At 40.9% G+C, this 23,118-nt stretch overlaps 1 protein-coding gene and 1 long non-coding RNA gene across 28 annotated transcripts in view; one reads left to right on the top strand and one right to left on the bottom strand.

Annotated features, from left to right (window-relative positions):
- Positions 1–23,118, bottom strand: part of LIMCH1 (LIM and calponin homology domains 1) — a 351,821-nt gene that overhangs the window by 61,679 nt on the left and 267,024 nt on the right. For 18 of the 27 annotated variants that reach the window (XM_061420004.1, XM_061420009.1, XM_061420006.1 and 15 more), the window contains one exon: positions 17,642–17,894. In XM_061420004.1, coding sequence (XP_061275988.1) covers positions 17,642–17,894 — 253 coding nt within the window. Of the gene's footprint in view, positions 1–1,827; positions 1,940–2,024; positions 2,144–3,945; positions 4,279–4,791; positions 5,035–7,875; positions 8,179–16,317; positions 16,585–17,641; positions 17,895–23,118 lie in introns of all 27 variants that reach the window. The other 9 variants (XM_061420003.1, XM_061419994.1, XM_061419997.1 and 6 more) reach the window with 1 other exon arrangement.
- On the top strand, positions 3,003–5,011 carry LOC133249480 (uncharacterized). The gene is made up of 2 exons (XR_009736976.1): positions 3,003–3,309; positions 4,833–5,011. It is a non-coding gene; the product is annotated as an uncharacterized LOC133249480 (long non-coding RNA).

Below are 23,118 nucleotides of genomic sequence, written 5' to 3'. Positions count from 1 at the left end.
AATGACAGCTTGACTATTAACTTGAAATTTGGAGATTAAGACTCTCTCTGCTCCCCACCCTACCTTCTGTCTCACTACCACCAAAGGAAGCAGAATTCTATTACTTCCTGTCTTATAGGGGAGCTTTAATTATGCTAAACGCTTCTTGCTCCTCTGCTCTACATGGATCTGGCAGACCACACTTTTCACAAGTCTATTACTCTTTTGAAATAACAGCAGAAGCTTCAACATATAGGATTTTAAAGTAGAACATGAATCTCAGGATTATTCTTCACCTATTTTTGTTTTATTTTTTTATTTGTATTTTATATTAAAAGTATAGTTGATTTATAATATAGTGTTAGTTTCAGGTGTACCGCAGTGATTCAGTTATGCACATACATACGATCCATTTTTTTCACTCTTTTCCCATATTATTACAGAATATTGAGTAGAGTTCCCTGTACTATACTGTAGGTTCTTGTTGATTATCTTTTTTATATATTCCCAGCATGTATGCTAAGTCACTTTAGTCATGCCCAACTCTTTGTGACCCTATAGACTGTAGCCCACCAGGCTCCTCTGTCCATGGGATTCTCCAGGCAAGAATACTGGAGTAGGCTGCCATGTCCTCCTCCATATATATTCCCTACTTTCATTTTAAATCAATAGAATGGAATGAAAATTTTACCTCTAGAAATCACTATTTGATAATGTTAAAATTAAATTAAATAAATTTTGTAAGTAATGTATATCTTCTTAGGACTGGAAGACCCTCCTGGAATCAGAATGAAATCAAGTAGGTCAGAAAGAAGTTCAACTCCTCTACCCGATGACTTCCGTGTGAGCTAGGAAGAAATAAGAGTTTCCCATTTAGGCTGCCCACAAGATGGTAGTCAGAAAGAATGTTTATAGGACAATCCACAACTTAACTATTCTTTCCATACCTACTTACATGCAAGAGAGGAAAAAAAAACCTTGGTAAACTGGTCCAATCATTTAATCATTTTGTTTCTGCTAGCAATAGCAGGTAAGTGGCGCTGATAAACCGTAAAGCATTAATAACATATTCAAAGCATGTATCAAGGCTCAGACTGGAGAAACAAAGTCAAAACAGCTTGGGATAATCTTTTGACCTCTTATCTTTTATTGGCGGACCCTTGGCAGATTCCTCCCAAATATGTTGCTTTGCAAATGGAACTGGAAGGAACTGGTTTGTTGGATCCAATGTGACTATGAGACATCCCAGTTCTCCAGGTCATCATGTCATCTTTTTGTGAATTGTGCAATTTTCTTTGGCCTTTCGGTCCACTGTGGCTCCAGACAGGAGCTGTCATCTTCTCTAATTTCTCTTCTCTCTCTGAAGCCTCCCATTCAGAGGTCACAGGATGTCAACTAGGGCATGTCAGTCCAGCCAGTCAAACGGCACTTACTGCTTAAGATATTTTCAGTAGCATCACTCGCTTGGCATTAACTCAAGACAGAAGAAGCCAATGTTCATGGAGGCAGCAGCTCACATAGCAACTGAGTATTAATACCAGGGACTTTCTTCATGCAACTGATACTTACACGGGAATGGGCTTCCCTTTTTGGTTTTCATGAGTCCTGAGAATGAAATCTGGCCAGCACCCAACCGCGTGCAAAGGCTAAAAATCTCTACCCAGCGGGGGCGCTGAAAGCAGAACTCTGACCCTGGGGCGGGTGCATTCCTTTAAGGGACTCTGCTCCATGCCACACCACTCATCAAGTGCACGCTGTGGCTTAAGCTGTTTGGGGGGAGCCGTTTCGGGGAAGCCGGCAGCCGCACACAGCAGACGCAGCACACCCTGGAATGCAGGCAACGCTCACAGTGGCTGGCCGCCCTCCTCGGATCTTTCGGCCTTTGGCGCCATCTCAGAATCTCTTTGAGCAACTCCTTCAGGCTCTTCTTTGCGATCCTGTGGCTGCTGTTTGCGAGTAACTAAAGCCAGACAGGACAGCTTTACCACTGGGAAGGAATTCACACCAGAGGCCGTGGCCCCGCCTGTCATCTTCCACCTCCTCACCTTCCTCTGTCCTCCTGGGGCCCTCGCCCGCACTGAAGCTACGCTCCTCCTGGGACTCCGGCACGGGAGCCAGCTGAGAGACCCTTTTACAACAGTCATCTACATCAGAAGTCACTGTTCTGTTGGTGACAAGTAGCATTGGTGGCATGAGAGAAGAGGAAAAAGAGTTAGGAAAGGAGACAGTGAAAGTCTTTGAGATGGAAAGGTTAAGAGAGAAAGTTTGGTTGCTGTTCCAGAAGCTGGGTTAGTTAGGGTGACATCCTCAGAACAGGATAATAGAATATGAACCTAAGTAAGGCCCTGAGAAAGTCAAAGAAGGCTGGCCTGACTCACCATGGAGCTCAGTGACGACCCCTTAGTACTCAAGGACTCAAGGGTGCATTTCTTACTAATTTCTTACTTCCACCCCCTCCATGCCTGGTCCCCACTAGCCTCTGAATCTCCAGCAGTGACTTCTGGTGTACCCAGGTTATTTATATTTATGGTATCATCCACAAAGAAATCAAACCAAAGAAACTCCTCTGTATGTCACAGATGATCCACCATGTGCTCAAGGACAAAGCATGGAGGAGACTGTCCTGAGCATTTCCTCCTGCCATGAAGAGCTTTGCTTTGCTCCCGCCACACAGGTGGAGTGGAAGTTCCTGGGAGAATCCAGAATCTTTTTTTTTCCTAACAGAAACTCAAATTTTAATAACATGTCTACATGGAAGAAACCCAGGAAAACTGAGTGGCTTACTAAAATTGGTAAGATACCTTACCAATCTAAGGTACCTTAGATACCATCTTCAGCCAAAGACAAAAGAGGATGTGGGGACAGGGGTTTGGGACTTCAAATGGGAGGAAAGCAATTCACTTGGAGATGGCAGAGCAAATGTTTAGTAAATAAACGTTTGCTGGACCATGCAGAGACAGCGGGGTGCAGACTGGACTCCGATCTCTAAGTTACCCCTTCCTCACCTAGCATACAGAGAATCTAGAATCTTATAAATGCCCTGTGCTGTGCTTAGTCACTCAGTTGTGTCTGACTCTTTGTGACCTCATGGACTGTAGCCCGTCAGGCTCCTCTGTCCATGGGGATTCTCCAGGCAAGAATACTGGAGTGGGTTGCCATGCCCTCCTCCAGGGGATCTTCCCAACCCAGGGATCGAACCCAGGTCTCCCGCATTGAGAGTGGAGTCTTTACCATCTAAGGCTATACCTGCTTAATGGAAGAAAGACCCGTCCATAGATAGAACCGAATCCCCCACAGAGGGCTTGGGAATTCACATCTGGAAGCCCTCCGGTAAGAATGAGGACTGGTGACAGGTCTACAAGGTCTTTTCCCAGTTGATCCCTCACAAATTTGAATGGTTACTCATCCAAGGAATCCTGACTCATAGGAACCCTCAAAGGAGTCTTTCCACTCGAGTTCTGTTGTATGTTTTTAAAAAGTAGAGGGGGAGGAGGTTTACTTTATTGTGTGTCTGCTTAGATATCTGAAATCTGAACTTACGATACTAATAACTATTTTTTCCTCCCTTAAGGGACAGGAAGGAGGGAGCGTATAGGTAATCTAGATTTTTGTCAACATATTTTTAGGAAAAACACAAAGGGTATCAGTAAAACATCCCATCTAGTCTGTTCAATGTTGCTGATGAATAAAATAGTGCTTAATGCGGCCGAGGGAAAAAGGGGCATTTGCCAAAATTATTGGCATTCCCAGGCAGTGATTCTGGTGACAACAGAATCAAAATGGATGTCTTTTAACTTCACACACACTTGCCCCCTGGGGTACTGACCTCCCTTCTCTGCCAACCAGCAAAAGAGCCTGTTAAAACTTTGTCATCTCTGGGGGTTCCTTTAACGTGAGTCAGCGAACCCTTTAAAAGCGGCAGTGATTCCCATGCAGACCTCCTTGCACGTGTAATGGTGAAAATACCTGCAGTCATTCTGTGGATTAAGCATGCGGTCTTCCTTTAAGCTGGACGTGGCCGCTGAGGCAGCAGACACAGCACATGTGTGAGTCTTGCTGTCGTGACTGATGCCTTCCTCTGCATCCGCCCTCGGCCCCGCCCTGCCAATGCTGAGCCGCTTCCACGTCTGCTGATCTATCTCTGTCACTGGCCCAAAGTGCACGAACTTCTGCCTAGGGCTGCTGGAAGCTTTCTTATAGGCCCTTGCCTTGCGGCTGGCAAAGTCATCCCGGATGGCAGTTTCCGCTTTAATTTCTGGTGAAGGCTCAGGGGCACACGTGTGCTCCACATCTCCATCCCTAGTCAGAACCGGAAATAAGTTCCAAAGGTTTCTAAGGTGAGTACAGATCAAGGAAGAGTTTTTAAAATATAGTGGATGTATGAAAAATACTTGGATGGCTAAAGCAGAATTGCTTCTGCAGTAATTAATCAAATGAAGAAATGATCATTGCCTTGCCTGGGTAAATAGTGCTTTTCTACAGCTTTTAAAATATCACTTCCAATGCCATAAATGACAGCATAAGAAAATCTTAGGTACTATGAAATAATTAAAATGATTTACAAGTCAAGTTTAAATTCCTTACAAATAAACAAGCCTATTGAAATACGCATTCGCAATAAGTCGGTTGAATTAAAAAGGATGTTTCCTTGTAATTTTTAGTATTATGAAGTTTTAACTCATGCAAAATATGCTCTGTATTTTGAGAGGTATTTCTTTTTTTCTGGCCGTGAAAATAAAGAGTGATAGAAGGATAAGTGTTTGATTTGCTCAAAGTCAAATGATACCACTGTTAGGGGGAACCACGACACACCTCGTCTTTTCTGACACTTTCAGTCTCTCCCATGTCTCCAGGTCGGCTTCTGTTATACTGGCAACCGTGATAAAGCTTGGGGCCTCACGGTGAGGGCCGAGCCTGCTCTGAATTCTCCGCTGAGCCAGGTCATCCTTGTACAGATCCGGCACCTTTCTGAGTCCCGCTTCCGCAGGTTCACTTTCCTGGGCCCGCACAATACAGGTCACCCTTGACTTCACCTCTTCTGTCTGGCCTTGGTTTCTGTTGATTTGGTCCAGGCCCCCACATCATCAGAAAAATCAGGTTTCAGGAAGAGGAGCAGATAAACAGAATGTCAAGCACAGAAATTCAGAGGCTGAGCACAGAATGGAATGATGGAATGATGCAAGCACCTTTCCTCTCTCAAAAATATGGAATCAATTGTAGCCTGGATTACTATGCTACCCTTTTGACACTGTAACGAGACAGAGTTTTCCACCAGGTAACAGTCTCTAGCTTAGTTTAAGACGAGAAGCCAGGGTTCGCCATAAGAATATTAGAGATGGGAATGAGATTTCAGTTTGACAGTAATGAAGCCCAATTCCCACACTATTCAAGTTACTATAATGAATTCAAGTTTTCTGATTGAATCCCTGAGCCCTCTTGGAATGTCTTTTATTGCAGCAGTAAAATGTTAGTAACACACTCTGCATGATCCAAATTCTAGGATTAGCGTGGAGATAGCTGGAACATTGCTCACATATTAAACATCTCAACCATAAACCTTCGTAGGTATGCCAGAAAGTATGATTAGGTCAATGCTTAACAGAAAGGTTCAATGTTCAAATTCAGTCTCTGACTTCCAATAGCATTCATTGCTGCTGCTGCTGCTGCTAAGTCGCTTCAGTCGTGTCTGACTCTGTGCGACCCCATAGACGTCAGCCCACCAGGCTCCCCCGTCCCTGGGATTCTCCAGGCAAGAATTCTGGAGTGGGTTGCCATTTCCTTCTCCGATTCATGAAAGTGAAAAGTGAAAGTGAAGTCGCTAAGTCGTATCTGACTCTTAGAGACCCCATGGACTGCAGCCCACCAGGCTCCTCCGTCCATGGGATTTTCCAGGCAAGAGTACTGGAGTGGGGTGCCACTGCCTTCTCTGATAGCATTAATTAGGTCTGGTTAATGTACACTTGACGAACAGAGAGCGTATCCTCTCTACTTGTATCCACAGGGGCAATACCCATTTGTTTCTTATGTCAATAACTGTTCACCTTCATTAATGATAAATCTGATACTTTCTCTTTTTTATATAGAGAGATGTTTTAATCAACTATTTCTTTAAGCTTTCTGGCAAATTTTGTTTTATTTTTTAAACTTTTTTGGCCGCAGGGCCAAGTATGTGGGATCTTAATTCCCCAATCAGGGATCGAACCTGCGTTCCCTGCATTGGAAGGTAGATTCTTAACCTCTGGACCATGAGGGAAGTGGCCTGATATTTTCAATTGTTCCCATAAGAAATGAACATTAAATGGCTAATGTTGACAATATTATAATTTAAACTAAAACTGTGGCATCTACGTGCATAAACATTCCATCGCATTAAAAGTCAGTTTCTAACTAAATATGTTCCCTGAGATAGAAGTTTTTAGAAATGTACATAAATGGGGCTATTCATTTTTTCCAAACTAAATCACCTGGATGAGTTGGTGTATTTACAGAGTCTATGCAAATAGGAAGGTTACAGAATTTTCTATTCACTTTCAATTTGGGGAAGGGGAAAGAAGGGCACAGCAAAAAGTCACCAGGGGGCTCTCTCTTTTTTTTCAGCAGTTCTATGAAGCTCTCTAGAGAGATCATGGGCTGTGTCCCCATAAACAGACACAGGTGACAACAGACACATGGGGCTGGAAAATGGCATGCAGGAGAAGGGAAAAGAGGGAGGTACAAAAGCTACTCCCTTTCCTAACTCAAATTGCTGATCCCCATCAATATGTCTTGATGCTACTCAGCTATCTAGAAGTTTTTGTTCCACCAGCAGCAACTAAATCCCTCCCACAAGGCCCTCTGAGAATGGTGTGTTACAAGGCATGCCAACAAGAACTGCAAAGACCAAGAGCCTCCTGAAGCTAGAATGTGTCCTATGAAAACTGTGCCAGGTCGTCTATGCTCTAATCCCTGTTTATGTCCAGATCTTTGTATCTGGTGCTTCCTAGATAAAATACTAAAATACAATGGAAAACATGAACAACTCCACTGATCTCAATACTCTGCCCAAAGAACCACTTGAATTGTGTAAAATACAGTTGAAGTATTTATATTCTTCGTTCAATAGATTATAAACCTCTTAAGTGATAGGCAGAAATATGGCAATTAAATAACGATGTGAACTTTGATTTTGATATAAAGGAAAAGAATGATGAACTCTGCCCATGGAAATTTAGCAGGCTGAACTGATTTTGTATCCCTCTTGGGATAAAAATCACTGGTCAAATCCATTTCATTAAATTTTCCTTTCCTTAATTATGAAGATGGAAGAAAAGCTGGGACAAGGAAACTCACTTAAAAATAATTTTCATGACAGAATGTATAGAAGTGTGTTATATATCTGAGGACTATTTTTTAATGAGAAGTCTCCATCATCAGATGTCTAGGTGATCACGTTGCTGTGAGGGAAGAAACAGCAAGGCTCCTTTTTTTCCCCTTCCAATATCTGAAAGGCACTAATGAGATAGAAGGTTCATAGCTAAGGGATAACTGTGATTTCTGCCTGCTGAAGGATGGAGCTGCCTGGACAGGTGGCTGTTCCCGCCCCATGTCACAGAATACCAGTCTGTGAACCAGCACCCATGTGTGGTGTGGATATAGCACACCTGCACGCTTGGGCTCCAAGTTTATTCGGTGAATTCAGCCCTGTTTTGGACATGTTCATTCTGCTCCCTGCCATGTGAACTTAGAAGAGATCAGCTATCTGGAATTCCACTTCAAAATAAACCACCATTACTGATTACATGTAATCAAGGCAGGAATTAGAGGAATGGGGGCCAGGGTAGGGGCTATAATTCAAATTACCTTCACCTAATTATATTCTCTCCCTCTTTCACATACACACGCACACAGAGTGCACACCTTTTATGTTCTAGAGTTTTCTTTTCTGAGATTCCCTTTGAATGTTGTTTGCTGCCATCTGATTTCTCTGCCTCTTTTTTTCGGTAAGGCCCATAGAGGAGTTGGTTCAATGGCACCATTGGCTTTGTCTGGTTCATCCTTGCTCTCCTGGCAGCAAAGTCATCTTTCTCAAGATCAGGCAGTCGACATGCAACTTCATCTTCTGATTCTGAATCTCTGCCGTGTTGGTGGACCAGGAAAGGGTTTTCTTTACGAAGGATAATATTTCGAACAGCTTCTTTCTCATCATTTAATTGCTTTTGACTGATAGAGCAAAATTAAATGGAACTCCACATGTGATCAGACCAAAACAGTTTTTAAATCCCCATTGTCAGGCAGACAACTGTCTTGTTAGTGAAAGGTCTTCTCAATATCGTTAGTCCAGATGACATCTGTTTACTACTTTAATCCAGCGTTGCAGAGAGTTAGGGTGGGTTTCAAAAGCTGGAATTTAGCCAGCTACTAGCAATACTAAGCATTCATTTAACTTGCAGCGCCCCATCAGCATGAGAAAGACAGGATCCTAAATGGCTCTGAAAGTGACAATCCAAATTCTTTCATGAAATTGAGAAAAATAAGCATTTAAAAAATATTTTTATGACTTTGTGGGTTTTTTTTTTTTTTTTGGTTGCTGTTGTTGGTTTTCTTTTTCTTTTTGGCTGCACTGCACAGCATGTGGAATCTTAGTTCCCTGACCAGGGGTCAAATCCACACCCCCTGCATTGGAAGCACCCAGTTTAACCACTGCACCACTAGGGAAATCCCAAGAGGCATTTTTTTGTTATGTTTTTCTTTAGCACATTAGTAATGCACCCAATAGGTACTCAATTTATTTTGACTGACAGGGCAAAAATTTGAGCCACCAAGGAACTAATCTGGGGGAATGCTAATGAATGCAGCCATGCGGCAGCACGCCTAGGATGTGTACTGGGTTGCAATGTGTAAGGATGATCTTCCTGCAAAGCTGCGCTAGACTGAAACATCTGGGATAGTCCAGGACCATTCACAGAATGGACTCAGGCACAAAAGCTTATCTTGCCCTGCTCCCTCCCACCAGCAATCCTTTCTTCAGGCTTTTACCCTCACTGTTCTCCATCTTTCAGCTCTTCTTCTTTGTCATATGCTAGATGTCAAGTGAATTGTGTTAAGGCATTCTGTCAAAATGTTTACTTAGGACTATTTTCATTTTCAAAGAAATCTTGAAGGCCCCAAACGTTAAATTCTTGGAGAAATGCAGTTTAATGGTAGACTATTAGGACTTTTTTATGCTTTTTGCTTTTGTCAGGGGCAGGCAGGGTGAGAATACAGTTGATGGTGCCTTTCTGATATTCAGACAAACTCCTTCCCCTACTCATAAGATCAGCCTTGCTTCTAAATCATAATAAAATATTAAAACTTAAAAATGATTATCTTTTCAGTTCATAGAGATGATAAGTAAATACAATATCTTGGTTTCTAAAGGAAGTTCACCTACTTTGTATCCAATTTCTGAGAGAGGATTAACAGTAAATTTTTCATGCTCATGGGACAGGTCAACTCAAAAATAAAGACAGGAGGAATTAGGTTGGCTAAGAGCAAGGAAATACTGTCTCCACTGGGCGACCAGGTGGCCCACTGTCTGCTGCAGAGGAGGCTGTCAGCTTAAGGTGACAGCAGGTCCTCACTCCACCTGACTTCTGGAGAATCAAAATCAAAATCATGCCCAGAAAACTCTTTCTCCCTGCTGACCACTGTTCTCAATAGAATTTTAAACCATGGAATTTAGAGGTGATGGGTGATGCTCCTTGAATAAATTTATTTCTTTAAAAAATTTTTTAATTGAAATATAGTTGATTTACAATGTTGTGTTAGCTTCAGGTGTATAGCAAAGAGATACAGTTATATATACATATTGTATATATATACATATATATACATGTTTTATATATTAATATATATACTTTTTAAGCTTCCTTTCCATTAAAATTACTATACTGAGTATCGTTCCCTGTGCTATACAGTAGGTCCTTGTTGTCTATTTTATACATAGTGATGTGTATCTATTAATCCCAAACTCCTAATCTATCCTTCCCTCTCTTTTTTATTTGATAACTATAAGTTTGTTTTCTATGTCTGTGAGTTTCTGTTTTGTAAATGCGTTCATGTTATCATTTTTTAGATTCCACATATACATGATATCATATGATATCACATATTTCTTTTTCTCTGTATGACTTGCTTCACTTAGTATGATAATCTCTAGGTCCATCCATGTGGCTGCAAATTAAATTTATTTCTTAATATATGCAATACTGCCCTTTGAGCACCCCTGCTCTTCATCTCCCGCCTGGCCCCTCTTGGACTGTGTTGACTCTCTTCCCTGCCTCCCTAGCCAACAAGTCTGGCAAGAACCAACTGGCATTGGCTGACTGTGGCCATAAAGAAATGAGAGGCCACTGAATCAATCTCTTCGAAAACTCATTATTCAAAAAGCACAGTGACGATGATAAAGAGGGTGGCTCATTCTTATGGAGCACCCACCATGCACTAGAATTCTTTCTAGTGTTAATTCGTTTAACTCTAATATTAGCCTTGTAATGGCAGTGGGATTAGCACCCCCATATTATAGAGGGGAAACTGAGATTACGAGAAGAAATTTGCCCAAGGTCAAAGCGCCATTGCTTAAGTTACAATTCAAACCCAGGCAGTTTGGTTCCACAGGTCCTGTTCTTAACCACTCTACTATTCATTAAACAAAAGATATCTCCAGCAACAGTTTTGAAAGTGAAGCATCATGTAAAAAATAAGGCATTATCATTACTATGGAAGTAGGAGACAGGGTATTTTGGTTACTAAATAAAGGGATCCTGTGAGTTGTGCTCAGAATGGAGTTGTGATTGGCATTGCTAGTTGCAGATGGCAATGCTCAGCCAGGATTGACAATAGAATGCTAACTAATCATACCTTACAGTGCTTGCACAGCACTTTACAGTTTACAAAGCCCTTTCAAACTCATTATCTCATCTCATCCGGAGCAGACCCTGAGCTTGAAGCTCTCAAGTCCAAAAGCAACAGTCCTTCTATTTTCTGACCATAGTCCTGGGCTTCAATCTCTCCCAACTCAGGCAGAATTTTATGGGATAAAACATATGCATTTATGCAAACAGCCATGCCAGTTTGAGCAAGGAGAATCTACTGCCTTATGCTTCACATGAATCCAGCTAGGCTACAAATTCCCTGGGGTGTTTCTTTTTAGGCTAAATGCCCAGTGTGGCAGGACTCATTTCAAATGATCTCAGTTTAGATATGCAGGCTTAAAAAGAGGGGGTGAATAAAGCTTTCCATATTATTGGCCACTTAAAGCCACTCCCTGCCCACTTGAAAAATGATCATAATGATATTCTGCTAATTGCTTGAATCCTGTAAATTCAGAGCTTCAAGGCAGACTCAGAAAGAGAAAAAATTTAATGACATAAATTCTGGGTTGGCACTGTTGGCTATGAAGTAATAAATAATGTATATAAGGCAAATATGAAGGCTTATGCTCACAGGTATCTGGTTAGCAAAACATTTAAATGACTTTTTATAATGTGCCCTTCTTTTCTGAAGGTCAGTTTATTGTAAACCCTCAGTATATTCTACTTTGTTTTTTAATAATTACAATAGCTCTGAAGAGCTAGTATATTCCAGATACATTAACATTCAAGACAACCCTGTAAGACTGGAATTATGATGACCACTTTGCAGAGGGGAATGTTGAGGTTTCCAGTTATGGTCATCTGAATGTAGGTAAAGTAAGTACATTTAAGTGGCAGACTTCCGCTATCTGGCTTGATATTTGTGGGGGAGGTTTGGCACTATTTTTTCAGAGTTATTCATAGATGAGTTGTGTTGAAGAAGAGGTTCCTCAGTGGGCCCAGCTCATTGCTTTACTTAGGAGGAATACAGTCCAATGTGACGTGAGAAATGCAAAGCCTTGCCTCCAACCTGGCAACTCTGTCCTGAAACAAGTAAGGCTATCTTTGTAGGAGAGACTGTGGGCCCTGAGCAGGTGAGGGGGAAGAAAAGCCCTTGTCTCAAAGCTTCTGAGGCTTATATATTTCAAAGTGAGTGAGATAATGATTTCAACTGAGGAAGAGCTGGCATTTTCTTTCACTCCCTTTTACTTAGTGCACAACAACCAGCTCAGACTAGCAGTCAGTTTGTTCTATTGAAAGAAACCGGGTTCTCCGGAAAAGCCTGTTAGGCCTCCTGGGAGCGTCACGGGCAATACCAGAGACCTCCCTGGTTAACGCAGTGCCCAACCAGGGCAGTTACATCCAGAGTCACAGAGGTTCACACACATCCTGTGTCTGCCTGGTCCCTGATCCCCCGGAATCTGTTCAGTGACACACAGGCATCTGGTAAGGAGGAATATGTGTCTGGCACTTAGCTGCATCTGCTCTTCCTCCGAAGACTTCTAAAATGTCTATTGTTCCTTGGAGGGCTTTTCCCCCTCTCTGTGATTAATTACTATGTGCCTGAGAAGATCCACAGACTAGTAGAAAAGACTGAGTGCTGAAACATATGAAAACAATTAGAAAAGAAGTCCAATCACGTGAAACCTATAATTCAGTTCAAAAACAAGTTTACTTCTCCAATGGGAAACACCAAGTCGGAGAATTCAAATCTCCATGGCATTTTAATTCAGGGGAAGTGAATCTTAGTTCTTATTTTATCCTCTTAAACACAAAAATCTCAGCTTCTCTGGCAGAGTCTCATATTTGGGGGGTAATTAAGCTAACTACATCATAAACTAAAATCATAAACATGGAAGGAAAAGTAATTTATGCATTTCTGACTTCAATGGCAGACATATTTAATAAGAAAGACCTACTCTGTCCCATGGTGCTAAGACACCTCCTAACATATTCTTTGACAGGAAGCCTGGGACTTCTCGACTAGAAAACTCATGCACTTTTGCTCATTTTTATATGGTATTAAAAATAATTCAAGGAGGTGTTTGAGAATACTTGTGACACAACAACCAAAAACTGGCCTACAAAAGTCAGGCCTTCTTCTCATCTACATGTCTCCTTCTTCGCCTATACCTCATTCTCTCCCCAGCTCTGCAAACACAGACTTTCACAGCTCAGAAATAGGCACAAGAAGTATCTGGTGCCTCTTGTTGGGTTCCAAGATGTGGTGGCCAGAATGCATTTGGATTGCAAAGACAGGAGACTGAAGTTAAAATGCCTTAAGAGACATCAGCATATTGAAATGTTTCATAGTCTTATTTTCCAGACACCAAGAATCCTTTCCTTCTTCATGATATGCATTTCATTCCAGTTAAGCTACTTTCTGCCACATTAAAAGCAGGATCCAAAATGTGGATAAATTTAGGATGGCCGTTGACTCTGTTGTGGGCTGCAAAAAGTAAGTGACAAAGACTCAGACAGGGCAGGCTGGTGGCATGGTATATATAAAACTTTTATGAGAGAGCTAGCAGCTGAAAAATCTATCTAACAAATGAATTCTGGGTGTTTGGAGCAGCTGTGTTGTGTTGCTATTGGGAACATTCTCTGGGAATATGCATGATTTTCCTGAACTCCACTTTAAATGCTAAGTCAGTAGCTCTAAAGTATGACATTAACTGACATCTGCAGACATTAACTGACCTGCAAATTTCTGCTTAATAGAGTTAACTTGGATAAAATATGGAAAAATTATGCCAGATCCCAGGAACATGGACAGGAGCAAATATTACGACACAAATATACTATTCTTCTTCAATTTTAGAATTCATGGTTATAGACTAACTACGATTCTAGGTCTGTGCACAGGATGGGAGCTGTCATAAAAGACTGCACTGTTTTATCAGAAAATAAACTTCCAGTTACTGAAGAGGCATAGGACACTCGTGGAATCCCCAGCCTTTGCCCACTCTCTTCTCTTCTCCACGTCACCACGATTCCAGGGTGTGCCGAGTTCTCTTCCAGTCTCTGCCTACTTGTCTCCCCTTGCTCTTTTGGATACTCTAAAGATGACATGTCCATGGGACCTCAAAGAGTTGGACATGCCCCAGCGACTGAACAACAACTGTAACAACGAAGATGACATGGGGAGGCTCCTCAAAATGTGAAAACAGAACTAGATCTAGCAATCTCATTTCTGCGTATATATGCAAAAGAACTCAAACCAGGACTCCCAAAGGGATCTTAGCACTCCCACATCATTATTCATAATATGCAAGATGTGGGATGAACAAGGCTGTGTACATGCATACAATGGAATATTATTAAGCCTTAAACAAGAATTAAATTTTGTAATATGTGACAACATGGATGAACTTCGAGGACATTAAGTGAAATAAGCCAGTCATAAAAAGAAAAAAATGGCATGATTCCACTTACATGAAGTAGTTAAAATGGTCAAATACAGAGAATCAAAGAATGGCACGGTGGTCACGAGGGATGGAGGGAGGGTGAAATAGGGATTGCTAATCAATAGGCATAAAGTTTCAGTTAAGCAAGCTGAATACATTCTGGGAATCTGGTGTACAACATTGTACCTATAGTTAACGACTCTGTATTGGGCAGTTAAAGATTTGTTCAGAGTGTAGGTCTCATACCAAGTGTTCTTACCCCAATAAAACATTTTTTTTAAAAGCACAAAAGTAAATGACAGAAGATATGAGGGACTTTATCAGAAAAAAAACAACCTGAGTAGCCAATACACATGCTATAATAGTCAATAGCATTAGTAATCATGGAAAAAAATCGATTTTTTTAAAAACGAGATTTTAAAACTCAAACATTGGCAATTTTTGAAAATAACAAGAAAAATAATAAAAAAAAGATGATGGTGTCTTTGGTAACTTTTAGTTGCAGACTTCGCAGATGTAATAAAAATGAAGGTATGTGTGTCAAGGAAATTAAGATTAAAGCGTTTTTTTTTTTTTTTAATAAATCCACTCTCTTATCTGTATCACATTACTTATTTCCACAGTGCCCCAGGCTTGAAGACAGAAGCAGGAAAAGCTGAAAACTGGTAAGAGGATATACTCCATTTTGATATTCTCAGCACCTAGCCTGGTCTTTGATATACATAGATGCTCAAATGATGCTGAAACAGCATGTGTCTCAAAAGGTCTCTGAATTGCAATTTAAAGAATATCTGGATTTATTTCTAAGATGTTATGACATTACCCTTTATAATTTTAGAAACCCCGAGAGTTTCTTGTAGCACAAGCACAGTTTTATGTCAGAGTTTTCTAGAAGCACATACACATTTAGGACAGACATGTTTATCTGTGGGATACCACAGACAGGAAGAATTATATCCTTGGTGTTTTATCAATACAAAGCTACTCTAAGATTAAATCCATATAAGCCAGTTCTGGAATTTTCAGTGAAGATCTAGACCACAGCATAACCACACACGGAGTTGTACAGAGGGATGGAAAACGTTCTGTCAAATGTGTGGGAGGCAGCGGGGATGCAGTGGTCAGAGAACATCTGAAAGTGGCCACCAGGTCAGCAGTAACTGGCTCAGAGGCTGTTAAGTAACTTACTTTCACTGATCCTCAGTTTATTCTGCTTGAAAAAAATGGGCATATTACCTACCTTTCAGGATTCAATGAAAGAGCAAGTGGCAAAGGAATTTCAATTGTCCAACTGTTATGAGTTACAATTTGTCCAATAAATTTTGGTCTCACTATCATTTGTTAGGATCTTCGTGGCTATTACATGACAAAAATTAATCAGCTTCTGCAAACACCACGTGAAACTGTACAACTATACTTCTCTGTGACTTCAGCTGCTGAAGGTCTCCATCTCTCTCGTAACTCAAGGCCACCAAGACTGTATACCAGTGCCTTTGTTACAATTAAGAGAAGTAATTACTCCATCCTTCGTTTTTGAATCAACAAGTTTTAGAAATGAGTCAAATAAACCTAATTGTACTTACTACTCCCTTGGGACAAAGAAAGTAAGCAGATTTTTGTCAGCCAGCCACTCTTCCTAAAGACAGTGCTTCCCATGCCAAAGGAACTATTTTCTAGTGATGTGTAAAGGAAGATAAGAGCCATTTAGGAGTAGTGTGAAAATTAACAAGCCATAAACAATTGAAAAATAAGATGTTATTGCCAGATATATCCTGTAGCCCACAAGTGACTGACCACACATACTTGACCAGAATAAGGTCTACTCAAGCAGCATGAAGCTCACTCTTTACCTCCATTTAAAGTAACCAAAAATTCAGCAGAGACAGGCCTGAAGGCAAAGATGATTAGCTATTTCTATTTGCTCCAAGTAGGAAATAATGATGCAACGGGTAAAGCAGGAAGTGGGAAAACAAGATGGAAACTCCACCACATCAGACAGATTCCAAAGCTCCGGGCATGCACAAAGCCAGCCAGGCCAGTCTTTGGCCTGCACAGCTAACCTGGCAAAGCGCTGTGCTGCGGGCATGACCTTGATTCCGGCTTGCTCCAGCCTTCTGCGCTTTTGCATTTCAGCAGCAGCTTTCTCTTCAGACTTGGGAGCTGGTGCCACCACAGCCCCCTCTGGAGGAGGCTGCTCCTTCCCACAACTGGTGGGTAGTTCTGACCCACCATCAGGAGGCTTCCCACTGGTGTCCATTTGGCTGACGGGGTCCTCTTCACAATGAGACCCCACTTCACCTTCCTCTTCCTCTATTGTTTCAGGATAGCTAGTGAGTTGGACAACATAATTGACCAAACTAACACACTAGGCTGGGGAGCAGATCATAGATCAGCTCCTGGTCATTCCGATATTACTTCCACTTGAAAAAAAAATCATAGTATGCAATACTATTCTGGTAATGTGAAGAAAATTAAATGTAGCCATTTGTTAATTAATACAACGCATCATAATCTCTATACTGATTGAAAGCTATTTCAAACTTGATAGGCAAAAACCTTTTCTGCCAGAAAGGCAAAATTCATGTTTTGTTCAATAACTACAACTTTTAATAAAATGTTTACTCAATGGAAAATCATAGATAATAAAGGTAGACTATAAGAAATAACCAAGCAATGATCAGGATGGTTTTGCTAAAAGGATTAGACCAGACTATAAGTTTCTTTTATTAGACTGTAAATTTCTTGAAGGCAAAGACTCTATCTTACCTTCTATTGGGTCCCCAAAGCCTAAAAGATCTACTACCTAGCACATGGTAGATGCTCAATAAATATATTCGTACTGAATAAATGAATGAAGAAGTACAAAAACATAATCAGAGATTAGGGGAAAGACTGCTTGCTTCCCTAAAGAGATGAGAAGTCCAATGCTTCTTCCATTTCATTATGACTGTTTGTTTCTACCTATGACTCAAGCGTGTTCATGCATCCCTTATATAATGCTTGCGCTTATGTCCAGATAAACTTTGGTGTAGATAAAAGGTCTTATTATACCTGATCTAACAGGACTGGGAGTCAGACAGTTTCCCGAGAAGGATATGGACGACAGATCTGTTCTCAATGTCCTCATGACAGAGCTGGTTTCAAAAATCTACTCATTAGCCCAGTGTTGGTTGAATACCTACTGTGTGCCAGGCACAGTTGTAGGTGCCTTCATGAAGCTTCTATCCTATTGTGACAATCTGTCTCTGAAGGTCTGTTCTTCCCACCTCCATCTGTAATCTCACATCAATGGTCTACAGTGGCTCTTGGGGCTCATTCACATCCAGGGGCCCGTAGTTCCTATTATCACAAGCCAGGACAGGAGCAGCATAGCCCAGGTCTTACCTGAAGGGCCTCTCCCCACCCAGGGGGGAGGTGGCGGTACTCCAGCTCTTCCGATATTCCTCTCGCTCCGCCTTCTTCTTTCTCAGAGGTGCGGGGACGTAGGCTGTCTGGTTGCTCTTGTTGGGGAGGTACTGGTTAAAAGGCACTGCTGATTTCGGCTCACCGTGGGACGTCCGCCTCGCAGACATGTCATCCTTCTTCACATCAGGCAGCTTCCGATGGGGCAGGTCGGATTCAGAGTCGCTCCCCCTCCCTGGGGAGAGAGGACGGGGGCTGAGAGAGTGTGCCGGGCTAGCAATAAAATTCCAAATGGCAAGTATACGGTATGGGGGATGTGGTTAAACAAATCTAGAGTATCAGTCGAAGTTAGCCCACTCTGGAAAAAGCTCTCAATTCTAATCAGGAAAGAAAAAAAGTCAAAATTAAAAAAAAAAAAAGTAAGCTTAGCTGTGTCTGAGAGTTACAATTAACAACACATTTGCAATAGGACTATACGCCTGCTCAGATTCTGCAAGTCTCAGAAGAAAAAATAAATTTATGGAGTTTATACACAGCACCTGTTGTTGCACATCTTACTCTGCACTAGATATTCTGACAAATAAGAATTATAAAAGATTTATAATCCTTTGTCTTTGAGGTATCTTTAACCAATTCATGAAACACCTGGAGAATATTAGTTATAATCAAGGAGCACAAACATATAAGAACTATAGGAATTCAGAAAAATGATCAGTATGGATTATACCAAGAGTTTGCCTTCCAGGAAATGGCTTGAGTTATAAGAAATGCATATTCCTCTATATCAGAGCCCTTTCTGGTACCCAGAGCTGGAGGCAGTTTTTTTTCCTGTGAACACTACGGCCCGATGATCTGTTTTTCTTCTGGCACTTTATACTTTCTATTTTATATTTTGAGAACAGGGCTTGGTACCCTTCACAGTACTTATCACACGGTTTGTGCACACAGTGGATATACTCAAACGATCACACAAGTCAATGTATTAGTCTAGCTTAAAAAGCATTCTATACAACACAAAGGAATTCAACGTTACCAACATCAGTCTTTCACTGGGCAGTATCTAAATTATGCTGTATCCTTGCTTCCTGAGTCTCATCTCATCAGATTTCTAACATCCATTAGACTGAAACCGTCATTAAAACACGCCCTACTGTGACAGGCAGCCACCATCTGAATGCTGGTTGAAAACTCTTAATGAGTGCCGTATAAAGAGGTCCAACTCCACTGACAGCAAACAGAAACTGACCTCTTTACATCTGTGAAAAGAACCTTCAACTGAAGGTCGAGAGATGTGGCAGCCTAGCGAAGTGGGTAGCGCAGGTGGTTAAGTCAGATCCACTTCGTACTGAGCTCTGCCACTCACTAGCTATGTTATTTTGGCCTTGGTCACTGTACCACTCCAAGCCTCAGTTTTCCAGTCTATAATATAGTGAGGATAATAGTATCACCTACTTTGTAGCACTGTTGGGAGGATCAGATACGTGTGAAACTACTGCTCCTAAGTGCTTAACAAACACTGATTACTCTTGATGCTACAATAGCTTTGGATCTGTCACTGATGAGCTGTGGGCTCCCAGGCTTGTCTCTAATACACCTGCTCATCCTCTTCTGTAAAAATAGGAATGAAATAACTTGCCCTGGAGATTAAATGATTTAATGGCTTTTAAACAACGGTAAAAGTTAAAAGCATTGACCATAAACAAGTTGTTCATTGTTGCAGATGAAATGTTCCGTTTATGAATTATTCATGTCACTGGCTTTTAACCTCCCTTCTGGAGTTTTGACCATTTCGTGACTTGTTGGTTTTTGATTCCTAACTTAGTTCCCTTCTCACCCCAAGTCTTTTATCACGTATATCTGTCTCAGTATCATGATAAAATACTTAGGGCCCTCGGTGAATTGCTTTATACCAAACACTAACACTACCTTACCTTGCCAAGCACTTGGACTTGTTTCCCTATTTGATATTTTCCCCATGATACAGAGGTGAAAACAGAGGCTCAAAGAGACCCAAAGAGCCCCTTTTTCAAGGCTGGTAAGTAACAGCTCAAGACTCCAATTTCTGTTCTCCAGATTCCAGCCCAAGAAAGACCCCCGGTTGCTGGAAGGAGAGAAACACAGCCTTGGGGAAAGGAAGGATCAGAATTTGATAAAAGGATATCATCATCATCATCTGCACTATTGCAGTTTTCTAACTTTGGGCACAATGCCCTCTGCTTAAAGCATCCTGACGAGGGGAAAACCTGGACTTGGCTGAATAAATGAAGGAAATAAAAAGATTCTTCAGTCAACTATGAAGGCCTAGCATGGAATAGAGCTGTCTCTATTCACTCGGTTCTAAAACCCTATAATCTATGAAACTTATTTTGGTACAATATCTAAAAACATATTACCTATAATACACTGAGAGTCTCAAAATAGGTTGTTTAACACATAAACAGATCACCTTCCCCTTCTCTCCAATTACTCTTTGATAAATGTCTTCAACAGACACTTCAAAAAGAGTTAATTTACAAATGCCCAGAGGCAACGTGACTTAGTTGAAAGCAGTGTAACCTTCTGGACTTGGAGACCAGGGTCTAATTTCAGCTCCACCATCGCCCTGCCATGTGACTGGGGAATTTAAGCCCTCTGTTCCTCAGGGTCCTCACTGGAAATAAGGTGATGATACAGCTCTCATCAGTTGTTGTCAGGATTACCTGAGATGTAAAGCACCCAAGTGTTAGAACTCTTCTTATCTCAGGCCAAGACTTCAAAAGATTTTGATTTAATCCCGAAAAGATGAAAATGTACTAGGGTCGCTTCTCCATCTATGCCCAACAGTGCACATGACCATGATGACATCCTTTTATCAAAGTCTGATCCTTCCTTTCTCCTGGGACTACATTTCTCTCCCTTCCAACAACTAGGAGTCTTTCTTTTTTTAAATCTATGTTTACCATATATGGGCTTCCTTAGTGGCTCAGTTGGTAAAGAATCTGCCTGCTATGCAGGAGACCTGGGTTCGATCCCTTGGTAGGGATGATCGATCCCATGGAGAAGGAAATGGCAACCCACTCCAGTACTCTTGCCTAGAGAATTCCATGGACAGAGGAGCCGGGCAGGGATTGCCGAGAGTCAGACGTGACTGAGCAACTAACTTTCCCTTTTACTTTACCACATACACCACCAACCCTTTGCTTTTTCATCTTCCTCCAGTACTTTAATTTCTCTCATTCCTTATGTCTCTCCCTTAACTAACCTTTTATATAAGAGATAAGAATATTCATTTAACAAAATGCATTATGTTTATAAAACATGTTCTTAATTTTAAAAGCACCCGAGTGGAAGATTTTGTATTTCCTCTTCAGTGGAGCTCGCCTCAGAAGGCATGTCAGTGAAAGCGAGGGAGGAACTGGGTACCTGTCAAGCAAGACAGAGTGGCTGAATTGACCCTGGTGACCCACAGCTTCCTTACCAGGTGGCTCTTGCGTCCAACCCACAGAATCACGGCACCTCTTACGTGTGTGGCTCTTGACTGTCCCTACTGAATGGGTCTGTGGGCCTCAGTAATAATAAAATGAAAACTCTCTCAACCCAATAAGGAGCTGGAAAATTTCATGGTAAGACTTTCCTTAATTGATTATGAGTCCTAGGAAGTAAATTTTCAAGAATTAAAAAAAAAAAAGTTCTTCTAAATTTGAAAGTGTTTATTAGCACTAGCAATCTTCTTGATTACATCACTTAAAAAATATACCATAAACTCTAATGAAATACAACATCAATTTGGATAAAATTATACCACAGTTTTAAAGGCAGATAAAAAGTGTTGTTTTTCTTTAAAACCTCATTAGGTCTTGATTAGTTTACAAGAATATGAGCCTGAAGGTATCAGGCTGATTGGTGAAATCTGTGTGTTAAGATGCTCTTTCACGGACAGTGTTTTGTGAAGCTCAATTTCATGTTTTTCTCTACATGGGAAAAACTTATGAAAAGACTCTGGCTTATCAATCTTAATTGTTGCAAATGAAATTATGCCTCAGCACATATTAGTACAATATTAGTAATTACCATCTCAAATCCCTTCAAGATGTGGCCCATTATAAGCTCTGAATCCCTCAAAGCTGGTGACAGAATAAATAAAGGATCCACATTACCAGTTATTAGGAACCAGGATGAGACAATGATAATTCTTTAAAACAATCAAAATAATATGAATGCAATAGTTTAGTTATGATATGTTTCATAAAAGTAAATCTCCCTTTCAGTTATGTTAAAGTTCAATTAGATCATGCAGTTGGTATTGTAACTTCTAATACTGTGGGTGGGACTTACGATGTCATGTACAATTGTAGAAATGTTTTTCAACCAGTTCACAATGCACCATGGAATTCTTTAGGAGTCACATACGATATGGCCCTGAGGCTAATCTATTTGCTGGCAAGTTTAAGTACTAAACAAAAGCATTAGTTCAGTCATGCTAGAATCTGAAAAATCTATTAAGCAAACAGAAAGATGTGTGAGTAAATTAAGCTTTAGGGTATAAGCTTTGGACTCACACTTCTCGAGGCTAACATTGTCACGCTACTTACAGTGATTGGGGGCACTTACAATGTTAGGATGGTTTCTTAACCTAAGATTCATCTGTAAAATATGGCTAAGGAGTGTTTCATAGCCCTGTGGGAGAACTAACTCACATACTGGGTATCTCATAATCTGTGCTAAGCATTAAATGAGATACCAGAGGTCGAGTAATGAACTCAGGACCTGGGCATATTAAATACCCAAGTACTTTGGTGACATAGAATTTTATAACTGGAAGGGGTCTTTTAGCTATAAAATAAAATTTTCATCTCAGACAGAAGACTTATAGTCTCTAGAAATATTAGCTTCAATCAGAAGCTAATTATTTCTTTTTCTAGTAAAAAGAAATAGACACAAATAAAAGAATTCCCCTGAGAGTCTTTCTCCAAGTTTATACATGCAGAGCCAAGCTATCTTCCCTTCTTATTAATAAAAGCACAAAGGCACAAGATCAGTAAGGTAAACAGCTTCTGAAAAAATATGCATTAAATTTACATCAGGTTGCATGACCATACATTTTTGTAAAGAAAAATGATCATTCCTTTCAGGTGATATAAAATCCAGGAGATTTAAATGAAACCCAGCCTCTGAAGAAACAAGCAGTCTGGGTTGTGTTCAATACATGAAGGACCACCTGCATCGCTCTAGTCAACGGTCAGGTATAAGCATCTAATATTGGCAAAACCATGCCAATTAAAGTTTCACAGTCCCAAGCTTCAGAGCTGTCATAAGTGTGTGCAGTGTGTTTCCAGTTTGCTGGAAGTTGATCCATTTTCACTTGTACAGTGTGGTACTCACTCAAGCATTTCCCTTCCTCGTACCTGAAACATATAAATCTCCAGCACACTTTATGAGCTAATGGTCTGTACAGCGTCTTGATTCACTGAGACCCAGGG

Source organism: Bos javanicus, chromosome 6 (genome assembly GCF_032452875.1).
Source record: "Bos javanicus breed banteng chromosome 6, ARS-OSU_banteng_1.0, whole genome shotgun sequence".
NCBI lineage: Eukaryota > Metazoa > Chordata > Mammalia > Artiodactyla > Bovidae > Bos > Bos javanicus.
Note: the sequence above shows the minus strand (reverse complement) of the source record. Positions and strands in the feature narration are given on the sequence as shown.